Source organism: Ascidia mentula, chromosome 8 (genome assembly GCF_947561715.1).
Source record: "Ascidia mentula chromosome 8, kaAscMent1.1, whole genome shotgun sequence".
Lineage (NCBI taxonomy): Eukaryota > Metazoa > Chordata > Ascidiacea > Phlebobranchia > Ascidiidae > Ascidia > Ascidia mentula.
The window spans coordinates 2575887-2600308 of record NC_138573.1 but is presented as its reverse complement, the minus strand read 5'-3'; the positions used below and the strand labels follow the sequence as shown (position 1 = coordinate 2600308).

Below are 24422 nucleotides of genomic sequence, written 5' to 3'. Positions count from 1 at the left end.
GGAGTGTTGTTTTGCGTCGTCGAATATTTGTTTGCACAACTTAGTACAACTCAACATTTTATCTGCACTTTATGTTGTTTACGAATACTTCAAAATATATTTAATGCTTTCATTACGATGCATCCCCCGAAAGACATTTGCTTGTGCGGACTCGAAACTGGCTTGGCATGACGTAATCAACGTCAAGCGATTGTAATAGATGGGTTTTCCCCCGCAATCGACCGCTTTATTTCCAGGGCCAAGGCAATTCTAGGGCATTAAAGTGCGCCGAGCAATGAGGATTGCACCAAGCTGTCTTGTCAGTCCTCAAACGACATTGATTTCGCCTACGCTGTTTGCCAACTTTTGGGACATCCGGCACAGCGAATTTACGCAGACGGTAATTCCGGTTTTCCGCTCGTCTACGCGAGACATTGGAGCGAGGATGACTGCGGCGACATTCGCTCGGCCAAAACTTGACAATAGGTTCGAGAACGCCGACCCCGTCCCCCATTCGCTGTACGATTTGTACGGAAATTAAATATTTATCGATTTGAGTCGAGCGGAACGTTTCGCGGTGCGATGTTCGACTAATGACTCCCCCCCTCCCTCCCCCCCAAACACACTGCTCTTGATCACTGTAATTTCGATATGATTTCTATTTTATTTGAGTGACGTAAAGGCGTTTTTGTTTGTTGTTTACTTGAGATTTCCATGGACGAAGTTCAGTACAACTTAATATGCAGTTGAATGCAGTCTCACAAAAATACTTGCGTGCTCGTCTAAATTAAAATTTTGCCCCATTTTCCTTTGAACTTAAACCCATACAGTGTGTAAGATACATCGGTGCAGGAGCTTTTTTCACATTCTTCCCTTGTTCCCGTACACAGGTTTTTTAGTCGATTTGATCCAACTTGGATGCACCCCCTTTTTAGTCCAGTGCCCTTTGTAATCCACGATTCGACCGAAAAAGGGAAATAGAACGTAATTTCGCGATACATTCCATGCGAGATGAGTGTGGTTTATGTTTAGATTTCGAAATGTCAGCACATTTTCAGGAAATTGGGTTGCCAAAACTATAGCATTTATACCCATAACACGAGGCGAGTCTGAACGCAGCCGAGCGTTTACAAATATACGTATAATTAAATAAGGCGCGGTTGCCACGGAAACGGAAAGGGTTTTAGTTGATGTTCCGTTATGTTGCACACTGGCCATTTATTCGAAATACGTGTTTGTAAAACTTATTTCTGGTCGCTTCGAAAACATGGAATGTTTTATCCTGAAAACTACAACAATTTCTCCATTAAAACAGGGGATTAGGTTTTCTGTCTTTTACCCGAATAGAAAGTTCCATTTGTGTCAGAAAAATGTCGATCCTTGAAACGTCCAAACTGCGGGTAAGGGTAAAATGCGGATCGACGTTACCGCAAATGGGAAACAGAGGTAGGTTGTCAGATTAGCTGACGGGAGATTCGCGACGGACCCACTTAAATATTTATCGCTTGCTTGTAGCACGGAGAGCCAATATGATTAATTAATTGACGCCGCCGTTTCTCATTTCGTTTTGTGTCGGTCGAAACACGATGTGGGAGAAGACGTTTTGCACAAACACGTTTATGCTTTTTGCGGCCTTGCCTTAAACGAATGATGTTGGATTCTGTTGCAGAGTATCTCCATTGTGTCGGAGTGTTGCGTTTGGGTTGAGTGAAATTCTTTCGGCAACGTTTCACACGTTTCTGTGTCGTTTATGAATTGCTTCTTCTATGTTTTCGGGTAATATAGCAATATTTTCGTGATTAATGTTTTCAATTTAGACAAAAATCAACAGGAAATTCACATGTGTGCGGATTTTTTCACGTTTCAAAGCCCTTCGTTTCAAAAAAAGTCGCCGCGTCATCCATGCATTAACTATAACACAAAATATCCTTCCGTACGTGTATTCCCGCAACGCGGTTTTTTCAGCACGAGCTGTGCCGACGAACGTGACCCCAGAAGCATAAACGTAAGACAATCTAACAGCTTTGTCCGATACCAAATCGTTCGGCGATAATTATCAAAATCGGAAGTCGCGGCAACACTTGGAGGCGCGAGAGCAACAAACAAATGTCGAATTGCGTCACGATTGTTCTGTACGTTTTCGCGTAAACCTAAACAATGAGGCGCTTACAGCAATTCCGGTTCTCTTCATAGTGATGTTTAATTAAAAGTCAGGCAAGACATCAGGTTCGTCGTGCTGAAAACTCCCCGACAAAAATCATTCAACCATTGAAATTTTGTTCAACTTTCGTTTAAAGCGTGTTGAGTGATTTCAATGCCGAAATATTGGTTGTTACAAGAACTAGTGGCGATATTACCACTGTTATGCAGAAAACGGCGCCTTGTTTACTAAATAGATTTTAAATACCACAACATCTTATCATGGGGTGCGTTCTAATCAAGCGTGTAATTTCATTCTATCAAGGTACAGCGGCAAATTAGTTTAAGTGACGAAGTCCGAACGCTCCAAGACTTTTCTCAAATCAAGAAGAAAACAAACAATAAGTTTTGACAACAAATGACCCCGTCAAACTATTTGCAATGTGCGGTTTTTAATTGAAGTTAACCCGGTGCAACAAGGAGCGCGATTTATTCGAGAATTCGCCGATCACAATCTTCCAGTCGCTGCACGCGCGCATGCGGGTGAAAATCGTTAACATTCTGGTGTCAATTCGAGAACGGGGGAGAATGGTTCGAGGCGACGACGATGCAAGTAATCGTAAGTTGGAGATGTGAATCGATTATCGTAGAATCGCGAATATCGGCTGACAGTGCGATAAGGCGCTCTGGCATCACGTTCATATGCTGCTGCGATATGACACCAGCCACAGACAAAAACGACGTCATACGTTAAAAACAACAATTGGAATATATTATTTAAGACAGGTGTAATTCGATTTTCTTTAATTTGAGTTACATCGCTCGACGCTATATATACTCACTGTATTTACTTTGAAGTTAATAACTTTGAAAGTTAATCTACACTGTACCACAAAGAAAGGGTACGTTGGTCCCGGGGGGTAACAGACCCCTTCGCCATCGACCCCCACGCCCTGGGTAAATACTCAGCAAATCGTCCGAGTCGTTCGTCTAATTTTGATGCATTGAATTGTGACGTGATCGTATCGGTTCGTGATCGTTTCCCAAAAAAGTGGGCAGTATCCTGTGGCGGAATTCTCGAATATCGATTCGACAGCGCGCGATTTCAAAGCGCCGCGACGAACGTCGACAAACGTAATTCGTCACCGGGAGTTGGAAAAACAAATAAAAGAATTCGCTGGAGCAACGTACCACAAAACCGCCAGAGCGCGAAGTCAAAACGCTGCTCGACTAAATTCAATTAAGCTGGCCCCGACAGAAGTCGTTTGGAACGCAAGAGTGGCGGTGTAAGTTCTCCTCTAGCATTACCAGATTACAGAGGGTGCTTACCTTTCGCTCGGCCGAGGTCCTGTAGTTTCCTTTCGGCGTTCTCGCGTAGTTGTCTTTCTTGGCTAAGCTTCAACTTCAGGTCGGCTGCGTAAACGAAAGAAAATACGGCTTAATTGGGGCTTGAGCGCACAGTAGTCTTTTTCACTCGCATGTTCCACTACAACCGCTACCCCCAACCCCTCCAAACCCCCCAACCGCGGGGCGCACGCCGAGTCTCGGATAATGCAATCTGTTATCAAACTCACGGCCAATTTCACGCTCAGACGGGCACGGCCTTAATAAAATTTGCCAGCTTCCCGTTCGGTAAACCGCAAAGGGCACAGATACCAAAAAACAGTAATTTTTTGAGGTGAATTAGGGAGGCGCGTTTGCCTCGTTACCTGCGCAACGGCAACAAGCCCCGACTTAATGGCACTAAGCCCCACGCTGAAGCCCCAAATTCGACGGGGGCTAATCCGGACCCCTGACCTTTGAACTGCTACGTCACTTTTGATAGCCGTTAGCCTAATATAGGTGTGAATAAATTCGCTATATTCAAAGGCTGAAAATGCGCATTTTGGGTTCGTTTAAAAAAGGATGCTAGTGAACCTTACGTACAAAGCAATTTGCGAGGATTTACATTTTTTCATTTGATATTTTTTGTTCAGAGTATATACATAAGTCGATATCCATGAAAAAACAAGTAAAGTTGTAAACGTCTAAACTGTAAATAATCCGCAACCACTTCGCTCGTGCGTTCCACAACATTTACCTATCTCATAGGACGCATGTTTCTCCTGGAGGTTCGCGTTGTCGGCCGCCACTTTCAGGAGTCCCTGGATGTTGGTAAGAAGGTTCTGCATAGATGACATGTTGGCCGCTGTCTGGAGTCCGTCCTCCTCCGGATTAGAGAAATCTCCATCCGAATTCTTCTGTCTTCCGCTCTCTCCTCCAAGCAACCCATCACGACCTCCGTTGTTCACGACCTTTTGACCTTGAGAGTTAATAGAAAGACAAATATAACGCGGAGGTCTAATAAAAAGAACAGACTGAGCTGCTCAAAGAATTTCACAACCTATAATTTTGTAGGGAGCAACGGCTGTTTTTGTGTTTTTTAAGCGCAGAAAGGGCAAGTTTCATAACATGCACATTTGTGCAGGAATTTTTCACTTCTCATTTTTTAAGTCTTTTCTTCATATTTAGTTGGTGAGATTTCGTACCGGCGTTTCACAAAACGGAGCAGGGCACAAAAGTTTCTTCGACAAACTCGGAGCCAAACGACAAAGCCAAAAAGGAAGCGCGTGTTGCGGTAAAGAAACGGCAGCTTGTCTCCTCAATTACTCGGCGCTAACCTGATCCAGGGGTTAGGTCGGTAATCACACGAGCAAACAAAACTCCAAACACGTGTTTCGGTTTTCTATCGGTCGCCGTCGCTCGAGCGTGACGGACCACGTGATACAATTATTTACGCCACGCGATTAGGCGCCGAAAAGGTCAGCCGCGAGAAATGTTATTCCTGACGAGTCCCGCCGCTTCAAAAGCAGGCCGTTTACCCCTATTTCGTGGGGTAAACGCATCTAATCTCGGCTGGTATGGTAATGGGTCCGACTAGGGTCCCCTGCTGGACTTAGAATGGCCCGACGCTGCCTTTGCCGCAACAAATGAACAAATGGAACTGTCTAAGAGTGCGTAACCCGATATGGTCAGTGCAGTCGGTAAGTTTGTCGAGCGCAGTGAACTAAAAACTTTCGACTGTTACAATGGAATCTTTGACAAAATCGCCATGCACAAAAACGTCGAATGGTTTCGTAACAACCCAACCAACAGTAGGTTATTGAGTAGTTTAGTTCAAATAATTATTTTCATTATCAGTAAGCAGGAAATTAAGTGCGAATAGAGTTCTGAAGGCAAATTTTCCAACACAAACAATTGATTTGCAAAAAAAATAAACTATCTGTTTGATTTCATGAACTTTCTTGAATTATTTTTAAGACTTCACAGAAAGTATGAAAATGTTGCAAATGTTAAATAAAAACATAATGGTAAAAGTGAGCAATACGTTGACAACCATCCCTGATAGCCAGTAAAGAGATGAACAAATGTGTCCAAAAGGTGGCAAGTGTTAAGTGAGTCAGTGCAGATAACAAGGCAACAATCTGTTGCACCGCCGCGGCAATGCGAGGTACAGCATGGGGCGGAATAGCGGTGTGTGTCCTTAGTCATCAGGCGTTCCCCTTTCTAGAAACGTGAGCTCCAATTATAAACAAGCGATTAATACGAATGCACAAACGACGAGAAGTAATGGATAAAAGAAAGAAAGCTCCTTCTCGCCGCTCTGTCATGCCCCCACTCCCCCTATTAACAACACCAGTATGTATTTACAGCAATATGGCCATCGAAGGAAGGAAGAAGCGAAGGGAAATTCCTCGCACGTTTAGCTTCATATATTGTTGATGTTTTCAATAATTATGTGCTTTGGCTAGGGAGGCGGCCTGAAGTGCTACAATATGCTCGTCTCGCGGCAGAAGCGGGAAACGCCCTCCTGGTGAACACGAAGAGTGAGAGGAAAATAGGGGAGCGACGGTAGTCGGAAATCAACCGGCTGAGCTGCATGCCAATACACGGCGAAAACAAGCAGCATGTGCCAGAGATGAGAAATCAACAACAGGTCGCAGGAGCGCGGTGCTGGGGGAAGTGTTAATTCCGTTCGTTCGACCCGCCCCTGCCTCCCTTGCAGCTCAGTCGAATTCATGCAGTGAGAACTCGTAAACACAGTTAAAATGACCTCTAATTACCTACATCCCTTTGTATACGAACGGCTGTTGTGGCATTTTGCGTTTGTTAGTTTTAAAAAGGCAATCATTGCCGGCCGGAAAACGCACTTAATGTACAAAGGTATGTTGTTAGCAACATCCTGTATGACTTTATACTAACGTGCCACTCGTGCATGCAAATGTACTATAGAGTGACGCCCTAGAGTTCGTTACACGACGAGCAACGGAGCAACGGTTAGCGTAGAATCTCATTTTAGACTTCCATTTTTTGTGCAATATGGTAGTCATTTTGTTAGTGACCTAAGCAAACAAAATTTTCGTTACAAACACAAAAAAGTGACCGAGGAAACAGGTGACCACAGCCAAGATTGGTCGAATGTGGCACAATACGTCATTGAGACGCTGCATCAACTCCGCGTGACCTTGGGGGAGGGAAAAAGATCACAGACTTCATCTATTTCTGGTTTTTCGTCGTAAAACAGTGGAACTGCTTTAGTTTTTGTCGCACTCCCGAACGGGGCCTACTTTGAGATGAAACGAGGTCCAGTGGAAAACGTCTTTCAACGCGGCCACATTCCGCGCAAGTGATTTCAGGGCCAACGCTATAAACTGCCCGATTTTTTTACGATTTCAAAGCTGGAATGCGATGCTTGTCAGACGTTTCCGCGCGGTTATTGCGCTTGTTCTGTTCTTGATCTTTTGGGCTGTAAAGTTTTCGACCTCTCTTTCAAGGGTGTTTGGTGGGGTGGTATTGAAAATAACATCAGACTGTTTCGTGGGAGGTAGTTTACTTCACACATCTGCGATACTTTCCATTGCTTCTTATCACAACAAAGAAGGAAGACCAAAACGTGGATGAATGATATCAATTTGACAAAGCGAACATAATAAAGACTGCTAATGCAGTAGGAGACCATTTACGAATTAAGAAAAAGAGGGATTTTGACATAGCTAGTCATTACTGCCAACATAAGGTCCTATGAAGCAGTTACCAAGGACAGCGTGTTTTCCTTTCCAAATTCCTGAATTAATTACTAAATTTGTCTCTGCCACAAGCCTGTCCACTTAAAACGCCTGTTTTTCAACAAGCGGCCACACCAATCGAAACAGGTTAAAAAAACCCACTATAGTCGTCAAGTGTCTTTTATGATCAAGACGGCGAGTTAATTACACCGACCTGTTGGGGTTTTAGGGGATTCCCGCGATCCATAGGGGTGACCCCCACTCCCATCGCTCATGTTCCCCGTCCTATTCTCGTGCACGGACCCAACGCTGCTCGACGGGGATGTTCGTCCGTCACTTCCCATTCCATTGCTCATAATTGCGTTGCTGAAACATCTGAAAAAAGGAAAATAACATAGAGATTCGTTGATTCCGGAGGCCACGCGCTTGGATGTTTTTAATGTTTTAACGCCATCTAACCCCCACCGGTCGAGCGCACTTCGCGTACGATTAATAGGAGAATTGAAACGCGAACACAAAAAGTAACACAATAAGAGCAGAAACACAATAAGAGGCGCGAATATTCCATCCGTTTTTTCGCATTGCTGTGCAAGACGCGAAAACTGAAACTTGCTTTGTACGATGGAAAACCTTTGTTTTGCAAACTTTCCAATCCTGTTTTTCTTGCAGATTTTTTTCATTCGGTTGCTTTGAAATATTTAACTAAATTGACGGGATTTCGTACCGCTCTCAAGACAATGGTTTTCGAGTAACATCTATAAGAGGCGCACTTTTGGCGCTGCGCCGTTTCAGATGACAATACAATAACAAACATAGCACCATAGAAACCTCTTTCGATTTCGAAATCAGTCCTAAATGCTCAAACCGCGTCTACAAATGAATGGAGCGTCTTTCGAAACATCCGGACCAACAGAGTGCCAAAAAATCACCCGAAACCCAGGACGCATTGAAATATCGTATTACTGGCTCTTCAATATGAATGCATGAACTATTGTCGGCCCGGCGGCATTGTAGAACGATTATATTGTTATGGATTATTTTCCATAATATTGTGTGTATGACTGCAGGCGGTCTGGAGTTTTTGGTGGTCACTTATTTGCTGACAATTAAATTTTATAGTTTCTAATCTGAATGGAATGGAAACTATGGCAAGTACCGCTGGTGTAGACGACGTAGACGTGTTTTACTCGAAGCTGGTTTCGTTGTTAGCGGTGTCGAACACTGGGTGGAGCGCGCTAAATGGTAACAGCAGTTGGCAAAACGTGCCAGGTATTTAGCCAATGTTGACATTTGGACCAAGAAACACAATTACATTTTTGGACGTCTTTTTATAAATTTTCTGTGGTAAATTAAAGCACGCCTGTACATTTTGATGGGTGCTGAAAAGTTTTAATGTAGCTGAAATGTAGTTATGGAATTTTTTTCATATAATGTTTACGCTTCCATGCAAAATAGCAAAGGCACAAAGCGCTTTCCTGCCCTAAAAAGAGGTTTGATGAAGGAGATGTAGGGTTTGTTGCGTGAACATCCTTTGTTACTTCCCCTAATAATCGTGCCCAATGTGGTGCTAAAATTAAGGAGAATAGAGAAATGAGTAGAATGCGAACAAACAAAAGCACACAAGCGCATCCGATGATGATAAAATAGACGTGACGTTAGTTAAACACATAGTGCAGCTTGCAACCCGTGGGTCGAGTCGTGACAGTACTCACTTGGCACCAACTTGCATGTCCTCTCCGTCAGATTCTTTGTCGTTGTCTCTCGATCCTCTGCCCTGTCCGCCATCCTGCGAAGAGACAGACAAGAAAAGGCGTCACCATTAGATCTGGTTATTACGCTTTGCATGCCGGGCGGAAACGCTAATAAATCCCGCGCGTGTTTGCCAAACGTTTCAACAGTGTAATGACTGTTTGGCCGCGTCTCGGGTGTATAGTTAGTTTTAGTGGGTATTGACGTGCATTTACGCGCCACAATAAACGGTTAGAGATGACACATTACAAATACGAGCTATCACGAACATTGTCGGTAATAATAAAGTGGCAACAATTGAAAATGATTTGCATAGCATAATAAGGAAATAGCTATGGTTGGCTGGAACTTTGGATGGAGCGAAATGTACATGTATCACAAATGTAACCGTGTTTACATTAACGTGGTAAGCTTCCCCTTTCAGCCAATATTCTGCAGGTTCTCTACAGGTCATGCAGGCAATGGACCTTTTTCATGGTGCTGTAAGACGTTAACAGCATAGCACCAACAATCAGAATCCTAATTTAAACCTCTCAGATGAGGACACAGGTTATTCCTATCTTTTGCCTAACAAAGCTTTAGTCACCTGTTGGTTCGAGTTGTTTGCGTGGAAAGCATTCCCTCCAGCCACGAGCTGTGCGGCTGCAGCTGCTGCTGCCGTTGACATGGCTCCACCAGCCGCGTGCGACTGTGCAATCTGCATGAAAAAGCTTTGTTCAATTTATGTGAAAACAACAAGAAACGTCTTGGCGACACAAACTACGATATTTTCGCTGTTTGACCAGAACGTGTTTCAACTTTAAAGTGTCCAGAAAAAAACAATGATTTTTCACGGTGTGCACCCAAACTTTGCAATATTGCGATAAAAACTTGACTCTTCTCCACCCACTCCACTACGAAAGTGGCGTTAACAGATGCGAAAACATTATTCAACCTTTTGTTTACCATTTGGCTGCGAGACAGATAAGGTTATCGTGCCAAGGACGCAACAAGCCCAGTGGATTTACACAATCGCATAAATCAAATCACATCGGCGGCAAACGGTATACAATGCCCTTCAAACAAAGGGAAGACATTTCAAATCGATTACAAACGAATTGCGAAGGGTTCCGGCCCGGCGAATAAAGTTAACAGAGCTCTTTGTCACAGGAAAAAGAAATCTCACCTGATTGATATGATTCAGCATTGCCATGGAGGTGGGGGGTATTCCGGAAGAGAACAATGCCGGATGTGACATCATCATAAACGGCGCGAGGGCCGGGTTGATCTGCTGGGGATCGAGTCCGTTGTGAAGTCCTGACGTTGCCGCCTGATACTGATGACGTATGGCTTGCTGTGACGTCATAATTTTTGTGTGGTTAATTTATAGTTCAAATGGTGTTTTATGTCAACATAAGTAAAAATTCACCCCTTAAAGTAGTTTAGAGCAATGCGTTTTGCCTCACCTGCAGATATGCCAAGTTAGCCGTCGCATTGTTGTGCAGTTCCCCTGGCAACCCGGGAGCGCTTGAATGATTTTTTTCGTCATCCTTAACTGGGCTTCCGCTGGCTGAAAACGAATTTAAACAAATTATTAGCATTCCGTGATTTTACTTCAGTGACTCGTTTTCAGTCATTTCTAAAAATTCACACATTTTGCAGACAAGTAGAATGCACCCAATGCTCACACATCCACCATGAAACCGCCACGTATTTCCCTTCTAATCTGTTTCTTACTACATTGACGCCAAAGGTAGGTTTTATCAGAGCCGAAAGCAAGAAGGTTGGCAAGGTTTTGTCGCCGCTTTTGGGTTTCATTTAATCCACAGAGCACACACATGGGCGAACACATTTCATGAGCTGTGAGAGCGAGACGCCGCGGTCGACAAGCATGCAGGAGGGTGGGCAGAGCCTTAATTTAATATGCTTCCCCTTCCCTCAATACTGAAAAGGGCGATAGATTCCAACACGATTCTTCGACCCCCTATAATTTGTTCCTTCTCGTTTTTCGTCGCAACGTGGCGGAGAATATGATCCGCTTTGTTTCAGCAGCCAGTCCGGATAATTGTCGGATGTACCAGATCGTGTAATCGCTGCCGAACAGACATGGGTGATACGACGCCATGCCAACCGGCATATGTTCGCCAATTAGGACACGCGAAGGTAAAATCCAGTCGAAAACAGGGTTTCGGTGCCAAGTTGACATAAATCAGTACGGTTTTCGCCGCATTTATCCAAATCGCTAATGCAGTCGTAGACATTTGCCTGATGCGACATTTCGTATTTGCAGCGGAAACAAACTCATTACAACTTCGGCCCAGAGTGGTAAACACACACCGGTGCGCACACATGTATGCACTTCATAACGCAGTAACTGTGGCGTGCCAATTATGAGCGCCTTGGCTCGTTTATTACGCAGACAAAACACGACGTTTCAGCTCCTCCGTATCTGAAGAGGAAAGTTACCCAGGAAGACGAAATTCCCATTTTCATAATACAAAAACTGTGACAGCTGTATGTAATTAGAGTTTTTCGCGAAGGCATTTGTGGCTGTTTTGCAAGCTGAAAACAGACGCCCTGGTTTAAATACAATTAGGAGTATTTAAATTTTGCGACGGCATTGTAACTTGCGCATCTTACAAAACAGTCTTCAGAATCCCGGCCTTAAAATCGTTTGCGGACTTAAGGACGTGCGAACAAGCCAAACAGCAGTCCGAAATTCTCCCAAATAATCGTATTTGTGCCGCGGATTTACTCGGAATCCGCACAGCCCGCAGGCTCGAGGGTCGAACGACAACCAGAGACAGCTGCCAACTTTCCGATTGCAATCGCGGACGTCTCGAGGCTCAGTATATATATCGCATTTTTCGGTCGCTGGAAACGCAAGGATCGGTCAATACAAATACCGTCGGCTGATTAGAAGTGTCAAGTGCTCTCTCCCTGCGACCGAAAATGTAATTTCAACGCATCAAATGCAACCCTAACTGCATCTTTGGGTGCCGTAAATATCTCCGAGTGGCCAATATGCGTTTGTAACGTATATGATAACAATTCATTCGATATGACAATTTGGACGATTGTGTCGGAGGCGACATTTCGACGGCTTTTAGAGCCCGTATTACTGTTTGGGCTGGAAAGCAGCATATTACGTTACTGTCGGTGGTCTGGCTGTTTACCTCAGGGCGATATGTTCATTCAGTCGAGCATTTGAGACTTCTGGTGATTACGTCGTTCGGGAAAAGGAGTAGTTGTTTTGAAAACTTCTCCTTGATTTATTAACTTTAAAGTGGAATGGTTGCGTGCTTCAATTATGGATTAATAAACTTTAAAAGGTATCTCGGCTACTTCGCAATGTTTTCATCAACGACGATTGTTCGGATGATTTGTGTTCCAACTCGGGAAAAAGGCCGGGAACACCAAACACATCAAATCTCTTGACGAATGACAAAACTTTCATCAATAACATCAACTCGGGGTATTAAATTTAATTGCGTCGATCGCGCGGTATTGTGTCGTCACAACTCCCCGTGATAAACCGCGATCAATTGCGTTAAAGCGTCGATATGAACAAAGCGCAATACACTACACCGTGTTGGCGACACATTTCGAAACACTGGAGGCGTTCGGGCGCGAAACACGACAATGCGCCCACATTTGGCGTTCGGCAATTTGTCGCGGCGCGCGCGGCGTCTTTATGGCCCAAGACGCACCGGGAGACAATGGAATCCGTCGGGTCATTGCGCCCGTTGTGTCATCAGCTCATAAAACCTTCGCTGAGTTTCCGTCGGAAACAGATTGAGGACACGCGATTTGGGGGATTCCCCGCGTGGGTCGATCGCAAACAACGGCATTCGTGTATGAGGGGCGTGAGTGAGGAGCTGCAGAGTCGGCCAGACCTCGAATCCACGGGGTTTGATTAACGGTCGATTTGGTCATAAAGCCGCGGCACCTCGCTCCGAAAAATGCTGGGCTAAGATTTGCCCAGTGCGGCAGTTAATTCGACGTTGTGTTTGGCGCGCCGCGAGCCAGAATTGACTGCCACGTGGTGGAGGAAAAAGGCTCGCGCGTTAAGTAGAAAGCCGATTATTTACTGAAATCGTTTATCAGCGCCCGCTCAACAAATACGTTTATCGGACGAAATTTATCGCGGCGCAAATAGCGCAGGAATTAACGGCCCCGGGCATCGAGGGTTCGCCTGGCGGCGGGTCTGGTTTTAACGACTCCATCCTCGTATTTGATATAAATTAAGACGCAGTTACCGACGGCGGTGCATATTTGCTTGAGCGCTTACGAGACGATAAAACTTTGCGCGCGGTCCCTCGCGTTAAACAAAGCAAACTTTAAATAAGTTTGTCATTGCGCGCCGAAAAACAACAGCCAGTGATGATAATCGACTCGCCTCATGTGTGTGCATACATCAAGTATGCATTAGCATACAAAGCCCCCATATTGACATTTTTCAACACGGAACATTACGGGACTATGCAGTTTACGGTGGGTTTCTGGGAAAAGACTGAACTTTTAGCAATGACATCAGATTTGCAGGCAAAAAAGTTTCCGCTTTCTAATGACCAGAAGCTTGTGCGGCGATCACGAGCGTTTAGTATCGAGACAACACGAAAACAACCGCAACCATCACCCACATAACAGTTGAAACTCGTTAGTTGACGCCGGAAGCTGCCGGTTGCTCCTTAAACGCTTATCGCCCAACCTTATCTTGAGTACCTTTCGTAATGTACAGGGCATCACCCTTTGGCAGTAAGACACACAGACAGCACTTGTTGGTGCGCAATGGGAATAGACGAGCGGCGATAAAAATATAACCTTCGGCGTTACGAGACGATGATTAATGAGAAGCAACCGAATAACTGATATCGTATTCTTGTTTGTAGAAGAATGTTGGTAGATTTTTGACTGGTCGGTATTTCAGTGAATGAGGGGATGGGCATTGCGCAAGAGTTGCGTCAAACTTCCGGAGGATTTCTCAAAAAATAAGTCGTCATTTCCCGTAAGCGTTAGCGGTGACTGTATAACTGTAATAGTGTCTGGTTTCAAAACGTGTCAGTGTCAAAAAAGTCTGTGAAAAGTTTTCGTTTGCAAATACTCACGTTTGGATTGCATTCAACGTGTTTTAAAATTATATATGTATGTTATTACATATATAACATTATTTATAGTGTACATACGTTCACGTATCCCGCTGGGCCAACAAATTTGTAAACCTGCGTTCCACTTTCCCAAATAATAATAATAATAATAAAAAAGATTCCATTTAAAATTTCAGCCCAACCCACCAAACCACTCGGTAATTGCAAATGCGCACAACAGCCTGGCACAACATAAATCATACGGAGCCTTAATCTTATTAAACGACTTCCCCGCGAGGGCAATTTCGTTTCAGTGCTATAACGCCTCGCTTTTATTTCCTTTCATTTTCAAACCGAGGCCGATTGATTCGCGGGCGGAAATCCCGGCAGAGAAATATGAGCTCTGTGTAATATTCGGTGCAGCCATTAAAGCCAAAATTTTACCTCTTCTCTCGTTATGGGATGAATCAACGTTGCTGTGATCCAATCGCATTCGTTTATGGTAGTAATCGCTTTGGTTGATCAGGCTCTGTGGGTGGTGGAAAGCAAGTGTCACTGGGTTGGTTAGAAACTACACGAGGTGACAGAATGAAACACGATATATGGTATAAAGTTATACAACGTGAATCCCCAAAAAAACGAAAATCAAACTAAAAGTAGTAAAAATATTTCGGTGTTTGCTTGAAGAATTTAGTTTAAAAGGAAAAACCACAAAAAATCTTTTGGTATCCTATAAAAAAGAATCATCCCACTTTGCTTTGAAACTTACATTTGTAACTGAGTTGTTTCCTCTCATGTTAGCGTGATGGGACATTAGGTCGGCGGTGGGGGGTAGCATGGGGTAACGCTTCGGTGGTCGGCCAGGTCGGCTGAAATGCAAAATGTAATGTTATAGGAAGGGGTGAGACGTCACAGCCCACTGCCAAGCATCAACATGTTAGTGGAATCATAACTGAAATACAATGGGTTGGAAGGCGTTGGCAGAGCTGCAGAGTAATGGTGTGGGTGCAAAATCCAATGGCTCCCACCGGTTTTATGCTGGCGTTTTTAATATTTCGTTATAATCCCTGCGTCGGTGAATGTTAGAATGAAATGGATAAATTTTTAGGTAAATAACCACTATACGCGTTTACATGTTTCACGAGAACCATGAAGTGACAAGAAGGCTGTCGTGAATTTTATTTAAACAAAGTACTTTTACGATAACCAAGTTTCAGAATATTTTGTGATATAAAGAAATATTGTCAGAATAAACGCGTAATGCGAAAATATTTGCTGCATTTTCGCTCCATCTACTTCAATCAACATCGATTCCTTTGCTTTGAAAGTCGAAACGAACGGGGAATTAATGTCAAACCAGGCGGACAAATTCGCGACAGGTCGGCGCAGTTTTCAATTCAAGCTCCGCGGCACACGCGATGTCTCTACGCATCGCGCGGCCACAAATCGGCGGATGAATAAAAACTCGCCCGAATCCACAAAGCGGTAAAAGAAGTGAAACTCAAAATAAATCTAATTTCGAAAGCGCGACGAACAAAAAACCTTGCGACGCCCTAAAAGAGAATCGATATCGGGCGCGGATGAAAACTTAAAACAAAGGCCATCGCTCACGCAGGCGTGACAATTGTGATGTCATAATGCGCGCCGTCGATGAAGATTCCCTTGGGCCGCAGGAGAGGGAACAGTTGGCAGGTGTCACGTGCCTTTCACGCATGAGTGAGCCAACAGGTCCGTTACCCTTGGGAATCGAAGTGACAAAATTTTGGTGCGTGTCTGTATTGTTGCACTATGACGTCACTGTGGGTACATTTGAGGGGGGCGAGCGAATTAAATTATTGCGCCGGGGCTCGTCGTGCGAGCTATGACCATTTGCTTAATAATTAATGCCAGTCTCGCAGTCCCCTATAAACAAAGTAGTGGCAATTTGTGTTGCCCGGTCATGTAGTGATGTCTGCTCCGTCAAGATGATATCGCGCTAAATTGATGTCGAATTTGCGCCGATCTGGCCGACATTAGACAAGGGGAAGAGATCTCCCCATCCCCCCACCACTCACTTTTCTTTCTATCTCAATTCCGCTTCGATGCGTTGACAATGCGGTCAACTCTCCACTCACACACTCCCCTTTCTCTTGAACTCGTTGTAATTTGTCACATCGGATAAACAGTTATAGCGTGAACGGGTCTTTCTTCACGAAAGTTACACAATTTTTACCAAAGAATAGCATTTAGTACCACAGCTGGCGATACAATACCATAGTCTGAACTTCGGGGTTGCAACAAATCGCGTTTCCACAACCACTGTAAGAGATCGCATTCGCGTCAAGGACGAAACAACAGACTAAACGTGTGGTTATTCAGTTAAAGATCACTGTAATTCGCCGCGTTTTTGTTTCAAACCAAAAATTGTGGACACGCTATTACGCAATCAAAAAAATGTTGTTCAGATTCGAGGTGTTTTAATGTTTCGGTTGGCATGCGTAAGATTGGAAGCGTATTAAGATTTCATCCCCGACCATCAGCCGAATTGTCGCCACAAAACGAAACGGAAAACAGACGAGCGAGCAAATTCAATCTGACCTCGAAAATCGCGACACAGATAAAGGAAATCGGCCGTTTCGTCATCATAAGGCAACCAAAATCTGAATGATTTATAAGTTGCATGTTTGCCGAGGCAGACGACAAGCCAACGGGACCATATGGCACAGCGGGCATCGGAAAAGCTGTGTTTGCCCGCGTCTGGGACCGTAATATATGTGCAATGTATCGAGAATCGTTCAAACCATTTGACAAATATTAAATCCTCGTCGCAGCATTAAATATGTATGGTCATTATGGGGCAATTTTCTCTTTTAATCGCCTTCTGGCTTGAGGGCGTGAGAGACGGCGCCCAAAAATGAAAATATTCGAATTGTTTGTTTGTGTGTGCACACACGCGTGTTTGTGCTCCTGTTGCTCCACGCCGTTAATAATAACAACAGAATTGGCCGACCGTAAATACGTACAGCTATGTAAAAATTTGATTTGATCGATAGCGTTTATATTTCTCTCGCCTCACGTCTGTTCGCGGCCAGTTTTATTTAAAGGTAATTGGTTTCTGTCTCTATATATAAATCTCATCGTGGTCAATTGTCGTCACTGTTAAAAACAATTAGAGGGAAGCTGAAATTACATAATTAGTACAGTAGACCCAGTAAAGTGTATATTATCCCCGACCATCATGATATAAATATTAAGTAAGACGTAATACGAGTGATTTCGGTAATATATTGAACTGGTCCAAATCATTGCTTTCCTTTTTTTGAAGAACAAAACTCTTTCACTCCGATTAACGACTTCCAAATCAGACGCTGAGAAACCAAAACAAACGCACAAAACGTTGCAGAAGTTATGTTTTCACATAAAGTGTTGCGTATGGAAAATGGTCAAACCAAAAAAGATTTCTGACAAAGGAGAAATTCACCCGGATGTCGACAGAAGAGGGCATGGGAAACAATAAGCAACGATTGGAAAAACCGATCAGGGTCGGCGGCGGAAGGAGGTCTAATTTCCCGCCAACACATCCCTGTTGTCTCAGCTTATCCACGCGACTGGGTTCAAACACTGTCACTGAGTGAATAGATTGGAGGGGGAAGAGCACCTTGCATTGTTGTCGTCAATCTGGATGGCGAAACGCGGATACGACGTTTCCCAAACAAGACAAGAGACTCGTGTTATTGTTTTCAGCGTTGTGGTTACCCGAATAGATGGTGAACCTTTTTGACGAGAATGTATGTTTGAAACGGTTTTTAAAGAAGAACGCACCTCCACCATCAAAAAAATGTCAACGGATGCGACATGGCATGTGCCAGAAAAGTGAACTTTGCAGCTCCATTTGAAACATCGCGTTTCCGACTTCGTCAATATTTCAGCAGGGATGCGGGAGATCATTAAAAGTCGGGGCATACATAATGCACAGAGTCCACGCCACGTAACCGACGCCCCTGCCCCCCTAATACACCTTGCATGTGTGTGTTGTGTTTTGATGGGAGTTGTCTGTTTGTACGTTTCTTGCAAAAGGATGAAACGGCCCAATTGCACTGGCGATTAAGGCAGAACGATGTGACAGCGGCTTTATACAGACAACACGACTTTGCACTTAAAGGAGGGGGCGCCGCGCGCAGGCAATCGCTTTAATTACGCGCGCAAAGAGAGTCGGCCTAATGAATGTCGCACATTCGATTAGCGGCGCCAGTCGCGCATCGCGAAAGCTGCGAGACTCGTTTATCTCGCCCCAGCAAATCAAATCAAATGCACGTGACCCCGACCAACCGGCCTTTTTAACTGGTTTGCTGTAACAATATTCGCGGACGTCCCATCGGGGTAACTAGACTCTAACCCGGATTCAGACATTTGCATGTTATTCACTTGGGCGCGCCGATACTTTCCTCTTGTTGTCGAGCTTGACAACGTGCGGTTTCGCGAGCAACACATGTTTCTCCACAGGGCTATAGTCTCTACATCTGGTAGTTTTGTGGTTTACTGATAACGTCATACTATTGATTTTGCAAAAGCTTCAATTTTTGTTCATATAGTAAATTTGTAAGTCGCATTATCACAAAAAAACGGTGCCCATGGTTGAGCTTTTGAAACTTACTAAAAATCATTCGACAAATGATGGAGATGGCTTGCTTGTATCATTCAGCCCTGTACATTATGTTATCATTACGAAAACGCAATTGAAAACAGCAACACTTGACGCCGGTTTACAAATGCCACGCGGGTAGAAAGTCCTCAAAATAAATAACAGAGTCACTACACTGTGTTATCAAGCTAATTCATATCTCTGGCATCAATTTCAAGATCATAAGCTCCAAGAATTTTTCACCCATTTTTTCTTCCATCCACGAGACAAATTAACAAAATACTTTTCACGATTTTTTGCCAATCACCACATGGGAAACGGCTAACGTGTTATGCGGGTTCGAATTAAAAACAATAGTTTTAGAATAAGAAGCATTTTCCTGACCAGGCACAATTACGACCACGCAACCCTTTAAAAGGGAAGCGCGACCTAAGGTTCGGGGCAGGTGTTCCAATTAACTTTCCAAACCTCTTTTCCCGTTTCCCAACATTTTAGCTGTCGCAGGAAAAGCGTCAGTTTCCAAAAGCGAAGAACAATAAGCTGTCAATCAAACGTCTCTCCCAGTACTTGGTATAATGCCACCTGCACTTTTGCAGAGCGTTTGTTACACAGAATTAGGTACTGTGCACTAGTTGTTTCGGTATCTTTTCGCAGAAGCTGTTAACTGTGGAATTAAATTGTGGTCGTAGGTCTAACCGCACACAAAAATCGTGTTTTTTTGTTTCTTTTCCCACACATATCCTATACAATCTGGTGTTACTTAACAACTTACTTGTACAGTTACTGGTTTACGAACTCTCAGAGACAACATGAGCGCGATAGTAAATGGAGAATAAAAGTTCGGATTGCATGTGAAGAAATTGGTTTGCGTATTTTGTGTCTTAAAGCATTCAACCAAAGTGTTACAAAATCTGATGCCGTTTCGAGGCGAGAAAGATTCCATCTGCCGGTGAAAGATGGTGAAAGATTACGGATCACAACTATGTGGAAACGACCGACATCACAACTTTCTCCCATGCTTGTGTTTCAAACATTTTTGATTCCAGAAGAGTTTTCCCCTTCATTGTGGAACGAAGGAATTAGGTGTTGACGATGGGAAGATTATTTTTTGTGGTCCCAGAACGTAGATAAAATTCAACCACCGCGATTGGGATTTACGGCGAAAAATGTTTCAACATTTGAATGTATTTCAAGTTTGCCTTCAGTGCCCATTTACGATAGAAGTTCTACATTGCTGCGGAGCGGCGACGAATGTGAACAGCAGGCGCAAGAAAAGAGAAAATCCGCGCCGCGCTCGCCATAAAACCGTCGCTTGATTTTCCGGCTCACGTTTCACTGATTGTTGGCTAAAACAATGGATGATTATGACACACAAAGTAAAAGTAAGAAACCGTGCAGGGGAAACTTAACGATTGGTCCCAGTTGCCATCTGTTCGCAGCGCAGCGCTGTTGGCGCCTCTGTTCTCATGTCGAGGCAATAAACAAGAAACACTATCCGCGATGCAAGCCAAGACCTTTGCGATAGGAAGGCAAAGAGGCGATCGTACGCGCTCATTTACACATTCCCGCCATTACATACGGATTGTGGTCGTTTCTCGCATGAAAATTAGGCATCGCTCCTTGCAAGCGCTACAAAAAACAACCAAGGCGAAGAAACGACGGAGCAATTTGCCTCGCGTAAACAGGCAACAAACAACAGAGATCGCGATCATATCGTGACATTTGTGCGTTTTCCGGTTGTCTGGGGAGGGGGGTAGCCAGCAGCCCCTTTGCCCGCGTCCGATTCCTAACCTGGGGAGAAGGGATCCTAATCCTGGCGATAGGATCAATTTTAACGCGCGATGTTTGTTAGTTTACGCGGATCGCGATTTTGAGGCAAACGCGCGCGTTTTTCTATGTTCGATAATGCGAAGTAAATAGGCCAATCTTATTGACTATAAACAAGTTCCCACAGAAATCGTAAAACATCATGTAGTCTGCTTTTTGCATACTTTCACGTAACTGTTGGACGCTATTTGTTTTTAATTAAGCAATTATTTATTACAAAACATAAAGTAATGTTTTTGAATACTTTACTATTTTCAGAAAAATTTGCTAGAAATTGTCAACATTTTTCTCTTAGAATTATGCACATACATGGCAAAATGCATTGCATTTGTTAAAGAACTCAAAATCCTAAAAAGAAATGTAGCCATTTGAACAAGATAGACGTGAGGCGGCGGTTGAAGCCATGACAGAAAGAATAACGAGATATTCATAAGTCAGCATCCCCTGAGAATGGGTGCAATAATCGCGTGTCCTTCCAGCTCACTTCTCAAAATCCCTGCGGGTGAGTTTGAGGAGTTTTTGACATTTTTTACTCCGCAGTAAATTTTCGTCTTCGCGCTCATCTCGCTTTTGCCGAGGTTTGCGGTTGAGCGGAGGCGTCATCGCGTGTTTTTGCGAATCAAATCAAGATTTAATCCGGCAGCAATGTGGTGTGGAGTGGACGACATGTTTTTATTGAAAACCAATCAATACCGTGATTGTAACCGATTTTGCATTAAGAATAGTCGGACATACCTCTGTACTTAAAGAAACTTACCATAAACATACAATGTTTAGCAAAACTGGATTGCAAAATTTCATGGATAAGTTCAAGAAAATGGAAAACAAGTCTAACTACGCAGTAAACATTATTATTATTGCTTGAAAAAACGCAGGAGACCTTCGGCCTTTTGAACTAATCGAGCCTTGAGTGGATTACAGAACTGATTCAAAGGTTTTTAACGGATGATAGGAGACGCCTAACTTGACAAGTTTATTTTTGTGTGGGGAGTTTCACCACTGACTCCAATCGTTCTGAGGTTTCGGCAAAGCCATCGGATCGACTAAATCCCTGATATTTGCGGCGAGCCACTGAATTCCAAAGCAGCGTTGCGTTATATCGCTTAAAAGCATCGGGATTAGCATCCGTTTAAGGAAATAGCAGAAATATGCGCAACGATCTCGTCTGAAGCTGTACGTGTGGATTTTCAGATTAGCAGAAAACAAATTGTTATTGCGTTTTTCAAGTGGAATAATTTTTTTGGAACTATGAGTAATTCTGAACATTTTTCTTGAAAACTTCAATACTAGACAGAAAGCAGAAAAGTAAGATATATGACAAAGAAGTTGCAAAAAGAGGCGTTCATCTCGTAATTGACAGTTCTATGCCAAACTAACTTGCATTAAGAATCTTCGGGGAAAAAAAATTACCGTGTTTGTTAATTGGAACACAAACAGTCGTCGTTTAATCCCGTAAATTACATCCGCTTATATCTGGCACCAAACATAACCCGCTCACGTTCCTACCCACAATGCCGCGGGGTTCCAATGAAGCGTAACAAATCGTTTGACATTCGTCAACAAACGTCACAGTTCGAAAATAACTATGTCGCTTACTTAAACTTGTGTCAGAGTTTGCGTATCTTGTAATAGAAGCTTGTTAGTGGTTTGGGTGCTCCCGAAAGGGGGTCAATTGGTGACAAAGATGAAAAAAGGTCAAATTTAAAAATGCTGGCTCGCCTCATATGGTAAGAAGTTTCATCTGGACAATATTAGAGAAGAAAGAGCACCACACAATCAGACAGAGTCGTGCAATAACAAGCGCCCAAGCGACAACTGAGATTATACTTGTTGCAGGGCTTGTCGTGATAAGCGTTAAACAGACATCCAAACATAACTCGTGGTCTGTGTCACCGTGATGCAGTCAAACAAACAACACGCCAGTCGGCAGTACGTGAACAAGTTGCATCTCATTTTATAACCTTAAAGCTAACCTCGAAAATTAGGCGTTTTTCCAGCTAAGACGAAAGGTCATGTAGGTGCTGATAGCCCATGAGCGGCGGGGCTGGATGCCAAAATTGCTCCAGGCGAAAAAGGGCGCTTGACTGATGGCATTTCCCTGAATAGGGATCCACGGTCAAGATAACGCACTTTGGAGGTATTAAGCGCCCTTAACATTTGATCTCCAGACTATGGCCGCCATCTTTAACCAACTTCATGGCTTATAAACGTTGCGGTAAATTGGACATCGAAACCAACAAAATGGTAAATTGTTGTTTCCAAAATAGTTTAACATCACCATACAGATTTCATGCCTTTTCATGTCAAAAACCTTTTGCACGTGAAAGGCCACAAAGTGTAAAAACGCAGTGCCTTAACTCGTCCAAATTTAATATTAGTTAAACTTGACATCAACAGCAGCAATAGCAAACATCAGTGTGCTGTATTGGTGACCCACCTTCACACCTGCAAGGGCGCCGCCCTTTCGAGCGGTTAGGCCGATTCGCGAGCCCAGTCCCGGAAGCGGAAACACGAATTTGCAATGGTCCCTAGATGGATTGCCAACACTAGCTTGCATTGTCGCGAAAAAGCACCGGGAGCTCAGGTCGTGCGTGTCGTGGCTTTCTAAATACAGGGCCCGCATGCAAAAGGCCACCTAACAAAACGGGAAACGGCGAAAAATAAGCGTCCGCAACAGCTTCATGCGAGATACAGTGATCTATCGATGCCATGACATGGCCTCGTCTGCTGCAGGGCATCACTGAGGAAACGTCGAACGAAAAAGAATATTTCTAAACGATACATGGGTTTCATCTTCACCCGTTATGACGTAACGCCCGGACTGCAGTTCTGAGGGTGGGCTGGCGGCCTTTCGGGAGTGAATGTTGCGTGTTTACGACTGGCTTGTTGTAATGAACACAGGAAGTTGCCGAAGAGTTTGTTTGTTGTTTTGTGCATTTGACTGATTGTCACATGAACCCCGGTTGCGCAAAACCGCGCGAAATATAGCCCTTGTGACGTTTTGTCATCACGCTAATGCAATCTAAACTCACTCAAACAATCGAGCAAAGTGGTTTGGCCAAGTTTTAAAAAGCTCCTGTGATCTGTAGTAAAACACATTAACGCTTTGAATCAAGCAACGACCCCACTGAATGAAAGTATTAAATTTAAACATTATTGGCTTAAAATCAATTAACATTATCGAAAAACCGTTTACCTTCGCGTCAAAAAGCATAAATTTGTAGGTGCTCATAAACATAAAACGAAATGGGCGCGGACAAAAAATGGTCGCGCGTCGTTTAAACGTGCGACAAGCGACGACGGAATATTGATTGCCGAGATTGTAATGTCCCTTGCAGTGCACCGTCAATACAATCGAAAGAGAGTACGTTGCCATTTGGGGGTAAATTTGTTTTTCGCTTACCGATAATCTGCAAGGGGTTACTGAATATGGGGCGCACGGTTTGTGGCGTGGGGTACTGAAAAGTCGGTCGTGATTTATTCGTGCTTTCATTACAGGGGGAGGAATTTTCAGTTTTGAAACCTTCGCTGTGTCAGGAAAATTTATTAACATAGAACGCTTTGTTTATTCAAAAAGGTTGATGACCCCACGGTGAATTTCAATTTGCATCGCAAATGCGCCTCGCTATACGTACTTACTGATTTGGTTATCCAATTTACAAACGCCCCCACCCCGTTTTTTATAAAACATGATCCTATTATTTTGCATATGTTTCGTGGGTTTGTGTAAGGGGTGTTTGGAATATTTGTTAGTCATTTACTGAACGACATCGCGACGTCTATATTCTGGTGAACGAACTAAAGTTAACGTCTGATACTTTGCTGAAACTATTGGCCTTTCTGTGCCCTGTAGATGGTGAGCGCCACATCCTCCGAGCTAGCTTGAAACGTCTCTGTTCGTATTTTTATTGCCGTTTCGGGTGGCTGGGTATTACGAACGTGCGGTTAGTGGAATTTCGAATCACTTGCTTTGATATCAATGCGGGAAACGAGGTT

General features: G+C 43.8%; 1 protein-coding gene across 2 annotated transcripts in view; it reads right to left on the bottom strand.

The window, feature by feature from the left end:
* Positions 1-24422, bottom strand: part of LOC145910924 (dachshund homolog 1-like) — a 36242-nt gene that overhangs the window by 3443 nt on the left and 8377 nt on the right. For both annotated transcript variants that reach the window (XM_082998143.1, XM_082998144.1), the window contains exons 5-13: positions 14748-14847; positions 14423-14507; positions 10358-10461; positions 10078-10245; positions 9499-9609; positions 8876-8949; positions 7378-7538; positions 4199-4420; positions 3448-3531 (exon numbers count right to left, since the gene is read on the bottom strand). In XM_082998143.1, the coding sequence (XP_082854269.1) occupies positions 3448-3531; positions 4199-4420; positions 7378-7538; positions 8876-8949; positions 9499-9609; positions 10078-10245; positions 10358-10461; positions 14423-14507; positions 14748-14847 (1109 nt within the window). The remainder of the gene's footprint in view (positions 1-3447; positions 3532-4198; positions 4421-7377; positions 7539-8875; positions 8950-9498; positions 9610-10077; positions 10246-10357; positions 10462-14422; positions 14508-14747; positions 14848-24422) is intronic.